The 10,933-nt window shown below is 52.2% G+C and overlaps 1 protein-coding gene across 9 annotated transcripts in view; it reads left to right on the top strand.

Annotated features, from left to right (window-relative positions):
- The first annotated feature begins 2,018 nt into the window (after positions 1 to 2,018).
- The window catches only part of LOC105466075 (leucine rich repeat containing 20), an 87,376-nt gene continuing 78,461 nt past the window's right edge, over positions 2,019 to 10,933 (top strand). For 2 of the 9 annotated variants that reach the window (XR_977936.2, XM_011714962.2), the window contains exons 1-2: positions 2,019 to 2,121; positions 8,449 to 8,593. Coding sequence is in view for 3 of the 9 variants with exons in the window: in XM_011714962.2 (XP_011713264.1) it covers positions 8,512 to 8,593 (82 nt within the window). In the remaining 6 variants the exon portion in view is untranslated. Of the gene's footprint in view, positions 2,122 to 3,069; positions 3,189 to 8,448; positions 8,594 to 9,001; positions 9,020 to 9,852; positions 9,966 to 10,258; positions 10,390 to 10,933 lie in introns of those variants that run through there. The other 7 variants (XM_024788007.2, XM_011714966.2, XM_011714968.3 and 4 more) reach the window with 7 other exon arrangements.

Below are 10,933 nucleotides of genomic sequence, written 5' to 3'. Positions count from 1 at the left end.
GGATACAAGCACTGAACATGCATCAAGCTCTGGTATTTGCAATCAGGCAGACTCTTGGGAGTAAAGACTTGTGCACAGATGATACAATAATGGGTGTAATGCACCAAGTGCTCTGAGAAGCAAACACAGTAGGAATAGAAGTGGTAGATTTGAGCTAGGGAGGGATCTTGTCTCTGTGGAGTTAGAGGGTCCAGGATGAACTGCCTGGGACAGGGGACTGGCTGAGGGAAAGCATGAATGTTGGAAACCCCAGGCTGGGGCCATCAACCAGCAGTATATACTGAGCCCTTACCATGGGTGCAGAAACACCGTACTGGCTGTCTCAGGTCTGCATATGGACTAGCGGGGGAGAGAAGACATCCACGTGTAAAAGTCGGGTAGAAGTGTCATGCTGGTTTTCAGTGAAAACAGAAAGAACTATGTCTGTTTTGTCTACAGTGACAAGCAGCATCTCAGCTTGGGCAGAATGGGACTCTACCCATTAGTTATTTATATCTGGTACTTGGTATATATCTGGTAGGGATGTGGTGTTGATGGGTTGAGAGAGGTCTCCATAGTCTTCCTTGGGAAGGCACAAGGGCTCAGAAAACATGGCTGCTTAAGTATCTACTTGACTGGGTAACTCCTTGAGGGCAGGGTCTATGTCTGATTCATGTCAGTATACCCCAAGACGCAGGACCTTGCATATATTAAGCATTCAGTTTCAAAAGACTTAGTTTGGAGATATTTACCATCCTCTTCTCTTTATTTCTACTATTGTAGATTTTTCCTAGGACTGCTATAACAAATGGACATAAACTGGGTGGTGTAAAGCAACAGAAATTTATTCACTTACAGCTCTGGAAGCTATTAAGTCCAAAATCAAGGTGTCTGGAGGGTTAGTTACTTTTTGGAGGCTCTGAAGGAGGAACTATTCCCTGCACGTTCCTAGCTTCTGGTCCCTGCTGGCAGTGCTTGGCACTGCTGGCCTTGAAAATGCATCAGCTGATCCCTGTCGCCATCACCACCAGTGGTTCTCCCTGTGCGTCTCTTCTATGTCTCTTCTCTTACAACACCAGTCTCAGTGGATTAGGGGCCCGCCCTACTCCAGCATGACCTTAAGTCATTACATCTGCAATGGCCCTACTTCCAAATAAGATCACATTCTGATGAACTTTAACATATTGTTGGGGGTGGAGAGGGCATAAGTAAACTCTAAATATCCATCAAGGCCCAAGGGAATGTGCATTCTTTGACTGCCTAGACCCCGTAGAGGCAGAATTAAATATTTTTTTCCCCTCTTTGAGACAGATTCTCACTCTGTCCGCTCAGGCTGGAGTGCCAATCTCGGCTCACTGCAACCTCCGTCTCCCGGGTTCAAGCGATTCTCCTGCCTCAGCATCCCGAATCGCTGCGGCTACAGGCGCCAGCCACCACGCCCGGCTAATTTTTGTATTTTTAGTAGAGACGGGGGTTTCACCATGTTGGCCAGGCTGGTCTCGAACTCCCGAACTCAGGTGATCCGTCTACCTCGGCCTCCCAAAGTGCTGGGATTACAGGCGTAGCCACGGCGCCCCGCCCTCAAGTCATATTATATAGATGAGAACATTAGGCTTTGGAGACACAGGGCCGAGACACAGAGCCTTCCATATACTAAAAACAATGGGCACCCGAAGTCATCATAGGAAAAGTTCCCTATGCTCCATGTTCACGTGTTTCGAAGTATCCCTGATCTGGCTAATTCAACTCCATTCCCTCGAGAAAATCCAATCTGGAGCCCCGGTCCTATAGATCCTGGGATGTACCGCACGTCCCACTCCGTATTTCCGCCCTCTCTGGCGTTCTCCCTCCAGAGGCAGCACACAAAGCGGTTACTCCCTTCGGGCGGGAGCGCGCGGGATGCCCTTCCGCGCGCGCCTCCTCCGCGCGCGCCGCTCCCACGTTGATTGGCTGCGCGCAGCCCGGGCCCAGCCTACTCCCGCCACGGCGCCGGTCCTGGCGCGGGGATTGGCGGAGTGGCCGCGCTCGCAGTTCCCGCAGCCCCTCGCGCCCCGCCCCGCCGGCTCGGAACTCGCCTGGGGCGCCGCCGGCGGCGGAGGGAGCGTGACTGCGAGGCGCAGGGCGCTAGGAGGCATTGTCGCCGTAAGTGGAGCCAAAAGCGGCCCGGAGCGGGACCACACGCTTCTTGCCCCGCAAAGTAAACGTAGTCCAAGGCCAAGCGTTGCAGGGGCTGGGGGAGAGAGGGCGAGAAGTGTCCCGATTTTTGCAGCGTCCCCTCCCCTCCCCCAGGTCACCCAGTGGAAAAGAGCAGCGGTTGCACCAGCGGAGGCTCTGGCGGTGCCAAGGCGCCCGGCATGCGCGGGCTCTTGCTTGCTCACTGCAGCTGGACTCCGATGGTTCCGGGCAGTGGGTGCAGCCGTGCCAGGGAATAGGGAGCTCGGAGAAGCGCTCCCAGGCGGGCCTCCATTCCTCGCGGGAGGCGCCCTTGCTGGGAGAGGCTGCTGTGCATTTCGTCCCCTAAGCGACACTTTCGGGGTTTGCTTCCGCTCTGGGGAGCTGTAGACGCCTGCTCCAGAACGTGCCTCTCGGCCTCTGGGCAGCGTAGGAGCCCCGGGCCCTCTGAGATCACTAGCGTTCTTCCCTCTGCCTGCTTTATTCTCCCAGTCCCCGCCTGCCGGGCCAGCCGGACGAGGTGCCATTGGCTGCAGGCACCAGGGGTGAGGCGGGTCCTGGCACGAAGGGCGGGGGGACCCTTGCCTGGCCATCTTGCGTAGTGCTGGAGGCTCAGTCCGAGGATGCCTAGGATGTTAGCGAGGGAGCACGCGCTTAGCTTCCCGAACCCCATGCCACGAAAACGGGGAGCCAGCAGGTCCCGCTCACGTCCAAGCGGGCTTCTTACCCTGGGGTGGGAAAGTGGGTCAACTTCGTTCTGACGTGAAGTGGGGTTTGGGACTGCTTGGGTCGCTCCTCACCTCCTCACCCGCTCCCTGGCTTGGCATGGTCCAGAGCCCGGGCTGGAGCCAGCGGTAGGGCCAGCTTGCACACATGGCTCCGGAGGCTCCGGTTGCCCATCCGAGCCGCTGCCAGGCTCTAACGTTCCCAACTGACGACACCAGTAACTAAATATAGGAGCAGATGGTGGGGACGGGCTGTCGCAGCGTCTCCTTTGCAGAGGTCTCCGGACTGCAGATAAGGTAGAGTTCTTGATGGTAAGGGCTGGAGTCAGGGGGCCAGGTCAGGGTTTAAGCAAAAATCGCCCCTCCCCCAGCCAGCCTGAGTCCAGGTGAAACCAGGTTATAGGAAGAGGAGGGCTGTATTGCCAGCTCCCACAAAGCAGGACAACGTTTTTGTCTGGTGTTGAATTTATTGCATCCAAACTTCCTCTCTGCACCTGTTTAATTACCTACTGGTAATGCTTTGGTGTGGGAAACATGTAATGGTTTGCAAAGTCCTTTCCCAAAAGTTACATAGCAGTTACTTCTCACAATTATCCAGTGAGGAAAGTGGTATTTCCATTTTACAAATGGGACTGCTCACAACACTGTTAACTGCGAAACTATGGATTCGGCTGCCTTCCTCAAAAAACTTCTCTTAGTTCACTACAGAGAAGCAGAGGACAGCCTTGCAAGAGGCCTGCAGTTCCCTTCTTCAGTAATCTGGGAGCCCATTGGCTCCCTGTCTCTCTTTCCTGAATCTCTCTGTGCACCTGCTGCTCAGCCCCTGTCCCTTCCCCCTGGCCATGCCATGTGCCTTCATGCCCCCTTAGGCCTGGCCCTGTAGCCTTACTAGTATCAGGCTCATCCTGCCTCCCAGTGGGAAGCTTCTTCTAGCCCATACCCCATCTTTGCCCCTTTACTCCTACAGTAGGGGCCTTATGCAAGGTGCCCAGGAGACGTTTGCTGGATTTAAACGTTTCACCGGACCAGGATGCTCACTCTGAGGAACGGGGTTGGGGGTGTGTGGAGAGGGCCCTGCTTTGAGGATGTAGGCAGTGTGAGTATGAGCTTTGACCTTGTGCTGAAGCGTCTCTGGGATTTGGAGTACTTTCCTTGACATTTTCGAAGGCCTACCCTCTATTGCCTGGGACTGGCTGGGACCAGTAGTGCCAGCTGGCTGGGGTGCCCCAAGTGGAGATCTGGCCCATGTGGGCTGATGGTGTCTGTTTCTCCCTTTCGGGACACTCTGTGACTCTCCACTACCACCATCCCTGCAGATGGCATTGACCAGGTACCCTGAGGAGCCCAGGCCTGTCAGCTGGACTTCATGAAACAATTCTTCCTTGTGGAGGAAGGGGCAGTTTTAGGTCAAGGGAGGATGGCTTCCTAGCTAGTTAATAATTTAGCATGGTGATTTTAGGCAGCAGGAACCTTTTGGGGGTCCAGAGTACATCTGTGCCATACTCAGAGCATCCTCCATCCTCTGGCATAAAAGGGACCCTTCTTCCGATTGAATTGCCCTGACACCTAGACTTTACATGTTTCTATTCCTGTGCCTGTGTCCACTCTGACCCACATAGTAGAATGTTTGGGAACTTGCCACCGGTGGTGAAATTTTTAATCTGACTAGTTTTCTACAGTGGTCTAAGGCAAGGGTCCTCAACCCATGGACTGTGGATGGTACAGGTCCATGGCCTGTGAGGAACCTGTCTGCACAGCAGGAGGTGAGCACCGGTGAGCATTACCGCCTGAGCTCTGCCTCCTGTCAGACCAGCGGCCACATTCAATTCTCTTAGGAGCCTGAACCCTATTGTGAACTGCGAATGCGATGGATCTAGGTTGTGCTCTCCTTATGATAATCTAATGCCTGATGATCTGAGGTGGAATAGTTTCATCCCTCTCCTCCTGCGGTGGGAAGAATTGTCTTCCAGGAAACTGAAAAGTTTGGGGACGCTGGTCTAAGGCACCACCTCCCCCACCCGGTGGCAGCTAGTAGAATTGCAGGCATAGTGCCTGATTGAAGGTGTTCAGCCCAGGCGATCCCACCAGGGCTACCCCAGACCCTGGGCAGCTTGGTGGCTTCCCTTCCTTTCCCTCTCTGCTGTGAGGCCAAGATTGCTTCAGTGCTGTTCTTCAGAAGGCTATTCCTCATCAGAATCACAAGTCGGAACTGTTTCCTGCATTTCTTTCTCCCTCTTCATTCTTATCCCTCACACCTAGGAGATACTCAGTAAATGTTTATGATTATTGATGATGAATTGGAGATGGAGAAAGGAGGGAGCATGGAATGGTGGGAAGAGTCCGAGGCTGGGACTTAGGATACGTGGGTTTTTTGTTTTCATCTAGCTGATTTGCTTCCCCTGTTGGATCCTCAGCTTTCCCATTCATAAAGGGGTTAGAAAAAGTCACGAAGATGCTAGCAACATGGCTATGATTTAGGCTTAGGGGTACAGTCTTTGAGGCAGCATGGTGAAGTTGTTGGGTCCAGTTTGCCACAGTCCTTTCTATTCCCTTCTGCCCTGCACTGGCTCACCTTATGCAGATTGGCCACCTGGCACTGTTAGCCTTTTGGTTTTTGACCCTTTTCAATTTAGACAGTGTCTTAGATTTGTTATAAGAGTCTCTTGACCTGTATTCAGATTGGAAACACAAATGATGTCTGTTGATCATCACCGTTAGGGGATACTAACCAAGCACCTGTGTTCAGTGTGTGGGGAGAAGCACAGTGTAGATCTATTCCCTGCCCCCAAGCTGCCCACAGGCCAATGGAGGAGACAAGTGTATGTTTGTTTGTTTGTTTATTTATTTATTTTTGAGACGGAGCTTTGCTCTTGTTGCCCATGCTGGAGTGCAATGGCACGATCTCGGCTCACTGCAACCTCCGCCTCCTGGGTTTAAGCGATTCTCCTGTCTCAGCCTCCCAAGTACCTGGGATTGCAGGCATGTGCCACTATGCCTGGCTAATTTTTTTTTTTTTGAGGCTGAGGTTCGCTCTTGTTGCCCATGCTGGAGTGCAATGACACAATCTCACTCACTGCAACCTCCGCCTCCTGGGTTCGAGTGATTCTCCTGCCTCAGCCTCCTGAGGCACCCACCACCACGCCTGGCTAATTTTTGTATTTTTACTAGTGATGGGGTTTTACCACGTTGGCCAGCTGGTCTTGAATTCCCGACCTTAGGTGATCTGCCCACCTCGGCCTTCCAAAGTGCTGGGATCACGGGTGTGAGCCACCGCGCCTGGCCATTTTTTTTTTTTTTTTTTTTTTTTTGTATTTTCAGTAGAGATGGAGTTTTACCATGTTGGTCAGGCTGGTTTCCAACTCCTGACCTCAAATGATCCACCTGCCTCGCCTCCCAAAGTGCTGGGATTACAGGCATGAGTCACTGCGCCTGGCTGACAAGTGTATATTTAAAAGCTCATAAATAATCCAGGTGACTTGTGCTAAGTCATTAAGTGCTACTGAAACTCAGAGGGAGCAGAGAACACTGAGGCAATCAGAGGAGATTTCCTGGAGGTGGGAGAGATAGAAATTCCACTCATTCCTCAAAGATGAGTTCCCTAAGTGTTTTGTTCAGAGTCACATGAGTATTAAACTGGGGTTAGATGCTGGTGTTACATCCACATGTGCACTGCTTTATCATCTTAACTTTTATTGAGTATTTATGTGTCCTGGGCTCTGAGCTAGCTCGTATATGTGTTTTGTTCAATCCTCATATTAACCTAACAAGTTGGGTATTACTAGATCTCCTATTCACATGAAGAAACAGGCTCAGAGGAGTTAAGAAACTCTCCCAAGTCTTCTCAGCTAATAAATGGGGGAGTTGAGCATTTGACCTGTCTCCAAAATCAGTGTTTTCCCACTGCTCTGTATGCGTGTGTCTCAAACCTTTAGTGCCAGCCTCCTTAGTGGAAATACACACACATACTAAACTCACAGTAACTCCCCGAAGCAGATGGGTGGGCTTGGCCCACCCTGGCTTGGTCTTGCCTGCCCTGCTTGTCCAGTTGACCATGTGGGAACTTTTTCTTGGTGACTGTTAGCTCTTAGCACTGTCCCCATGCCCCTTCTCTCTGCCCTTCACCACCTTCTGCCTTTGGCCCTTGGAGTGAGTTCATTGGAGCTTCTTGAGCTGTCTATGAAGCTGGGACTGGGATCTGGGGGCAAAGCAGGGTGCTGACCTTGGACTTGAGCTCATTCCTCTCTCCATGGGGTGCTGCTATTTTTTTGTTTTGTTTTGTTTTGTTTTTTGAGACGGAGTCTCGCTCTGTCACACAGGCTGGAGTGCAGTGGTGCGATCTCGGCTCACTGCAAGCTCCACCTCCCGGGTTCACGCCATTCTCCTGCCTCAGCCTCCTGAGTAGCTGGGACTACAGGCACCTGCCACCATGCCCGGCTAATTTTTTGTATTTTTAGTAGAGATGGGGTTTCACTGTGTTAGCCAGGATGATCTTGATATCCTGACCTCATGATCTGCCCGCCTCGGCCTCCCAAAGTGCTGGGATTACAGGCGTGAGCCACTGCGCCCGGCCGGGGTGCTGCTATTTTTATAAAGAAGTGAACACTGGATATGGAGCTGGGCTGACCCGATTCTTGCCACTTGTAGTTTGACTTTGGCCAGGTCACCTAGCCCCTCTCTATGCTCATTTCCTTCTCTGTAATAAACCGGGAGTTGAGGGTGTTTGCAAGTCCTTATGTCTTAACACCTTATCATTTTGTCTTCCTCACCTTTCTTTCAGCCTGTTTTCCTCTAGTGATCCAATCTCTCTTCTCTCATTTCCATCTCCACCCACCCCCTCCCCCACCCGCTTTCTCTTCTCTCATTTCCATCTCCACCCACCCCTCTCCCCTGCCACCCGCTTTTCTTGCCTCGGCAAGACGCAGCATCAGGCTGATAATCACACAGGCTAGTACTGTAAACTCTCCTTCCTATTGGCACATGGGAAAGGAATTCTTACAGACCGCCAACTGCCAGTCCGTGTGTTCTGATGGGCTCACAGGGCTCTAATTTGCCTTCATGTCCCCACTTCCTGCCATGTACAAGGCAGATACGGGTGGAGTGAACAGGGGAGCTGAGGAAATTATCCTGGGTGGGGTGTGGACAGGGCACCAGCTTAGAGGCTGTGGGATGGAGGGACAGGTGTCTTTCTCCTGCAGTTGGCTGCACCCTACCTCCTTCCCAATGCCCCGCCTATAGAGTGAATCACAGGCCAGCACACCCCTGAGTCCTCACACCTCCCTAGCTGCTGGCTCAGGCCTGGTCCCCATGTCTGGTGAGGTCACACATGTTGATCCTCCCCGAAAACCAGTAGGACCCAGCTGCCCCCACCCTCTGACTGGCAGACCAGCCTGTGCAAAGGCCAAGCTGGATGTGGCCTGAGCTCTCGGCCCTGCAAGAGGAGGTGAGTGGCCTGGGGCCCTCCCTGCAGGCTTCCTGGCAGCCTGGGTCCTGGGGGAGAAGGATGCTAGAGGGGGATGCCTGGGTGGGCCCCTGGCTGACAGGCAGGCACTTCATGGCACTGCATCTTCCCCAGGCTCAGGTCCTTTTGTGAGCAGCAGACCAGCCTGGGGGCTGGCGGCAGGACACCTGTGTCTGCATGCTGAAGAAGATGGGTGAGGCTGTGGCCAGAGTAGCAAGGAAGGTCAACGAGACGGTGGAGAGCGGCTCTGACACTCTGGGTGAGTGAGGGCAGGGCTTTTCCCAACTTCCCTGGAAGCAGTTGTGAGATCAACTTAGAAATGAAATAGAGATGAAAGACACAAGTGTCAGTGCACAACCTCATCCTGAGAATAAGTGTTTTGTAGAACTTTCATTGTAACAGTGTGTAGTTTGTGTAAGACATTTCTTACTGTGGGTCCTGGTCAAAGAGGTTTGAAAACCACTGAGTGATGGGGCCTGCCTGCTTGTCCTTTGACTGCCAATGACTGAGTGTGTGTACCCTTGGACTAGGTGAAAAAACAGAGCTGGTCCTGGCCAAGTAGCATCTGTGTGCCAGGCCCCGTGCTGGGTGCCTCCTGAATGTTATCTTGTTGAATCTTCACAGGCTTCCTGGGGTGAATGAAGCCAGCTGGGCGTGGCAAGCCTCAGTCATCCCATGAAGAAAGGTGACGGCAAAATGGGTTTCTTTGAGGTTGCCCAGCTAGGAGAGCTCTTTACACTCCACTATTTTTCTTGAATTGTGTCTTATGTATTTTTTGCTTTGAATTGGCCAGGGCATTTTATTCCATCAATTACCCCAAGACTCCCAAGCATTTAGGCAAACCATCCCATTTAATTGAATTCAGCAGATATTTATTGACTGTCCACCAAGTGCAAGGGGCAGCAGGGGATACGGTGCAGTTACCTGTGTGTGTGCCTGTGTGTGTGTGCACATGCCCGAGTGTGTTTGTGTGCGTGTGTGTGTGTGTGTGCATGTGTCTCACCCCTGGAGTGCAGGCACTACTGTAGAGGCCTGGAGCACAGTCCTGCCTTGGGGATGATCTTGCAGATAGGCAGGCAGAATTGGAGCTAGGTACACAGAGAGGAATTTCACAGGCAGGTAGGGGTGTGTGTGTGTGTGTGTGTGTGTGTCTGTCTGTCTGTCTGTCTGTCTCACAAAGGAGTGCTTCCTTCCATGGTGATTACTGCCTCAGCAAAGTCACAGAGACTGGAAAGGCAGTCAGAGGCAGAGAGAGGTGGTCCAGGAAGTGGAGAGACACTCAGCCTTCAAGATGAGCTTGATCACTGCCTCTTCCAGGAAGCCCTCCACCTTACCTCATCCATTCTTTGCTCCCTTTCTCCTCTGTAGCACCCCTTCAGCATCTGTACAGCACAGGGACCCTGTGGTTGTTTGCTTCCCCCTGCCCTGCCCCAGAGCCCAGCTCAGTGTCAGGCACTTTGTAAACATGTGGAAGTGTTTGCTGAGCTTAGCTAAGGCGAGAGGCATTTCTTCTATCAGCAGGTTCACGGAAGATTGTCATTGGTGTTGGAGGGAAGCCTTTGGAAGGAGCCTTAAGCTAGTGAGCTGATGACTGTGAGCCCTCAGTGAAGGAATTCTGGAATCCTGTACTGGTCAGTAATATGGTTGTTTAAAGCTCTCTACCACTGAGACTGCGGTTCAGAGCTAGGCTTTGAGTCATATGGGCCTGGATTTGAATCCCTACTCTGCCACCCACTCACCTGGTACTGTAGCAGATTGCTTAACCTCTCAGATCCTCAGTTTCTTCATCTATAAAATGGGAATGGTAATTGTGTCTACCTCATCAGGGCAGTTAAGAGTAATTGGAATGTCTGTAAGGTGTTTGGCACATAGGGAGCTCAATTAATGGCAGCTATTATTTTTAATTTTTGTTCATTCCCAAAAGCTGGCGGTGGGACCTAAGCCCTTCCTTTCGCAAATGCACCTTCTGCGGGTGTCAGCCAGCCAGGTCTGTGCTGGGTGTGCTTCTTACTGCCTTCCAGTGGAGGATTCAGTGCAAATTGACAGATGTCTGTGGTGAGTAACCTACCCCTGCTTCAAAATGTCACAGGGGGCCGGGCATAGTGGCTCGTACCTGTAATCTCAGCACTTTGGGAGGCCGAAGCAGGTGGATCGCTTGGGGCCAGGAGTTCAAGACCAGCCTGGCCAACATACGAAAACATACTAAAAATTCAAAAAATTAGCCTGGTGTGGTGGTACACGCCTGTAATCCCAGCTACTTGGGAGGCTGAGGCAGGAGAATTGCCTGAACCCAGGAGGTGGAGGTTGCAGTCAGTCAAGATCTTGCCATTGCATCTCCAGCTTGGGTGATGGAGCTAGGCTCCATCTCAAAAAAAAAAAAAAAAAAAAAAAAAAAAAGCATCACAGGGGATAGGGACACAGCAGCTCCACTTCACTCAGATGTGGCAAGAGTGGAGAGGCCGCAGGGGAGGGAACACAATTCTTACCAGGGCCGTTGGGGAAGCTGCTTGGGGGTGGGTGCTGTTTGAGAGAGGATGTTTCAGGGGGCAGCGGTGAGGAAACAGGCACTCCAGGCAGTGGCGGGGGTGTGCCTGAGTTG

Source organism: Macaca nemestrina, chromosome 9 (genome assembly GCF_043159975.1).
Source record: "Macaca nemestrina isolate mMacNem1 chromosome 9, mMacNem.hap1, whole genome shotgun sequence".
NCBI lineage: Eukaryota > Metazoa > Chordata > Mammalia > Primates > Cercopithecidae > Macaca > Macaca nemestrina.
Note: the sequence above shows the minus strand (reverse complement) of the source record. Positions and strands in the feature narration are given on the sequence as shown.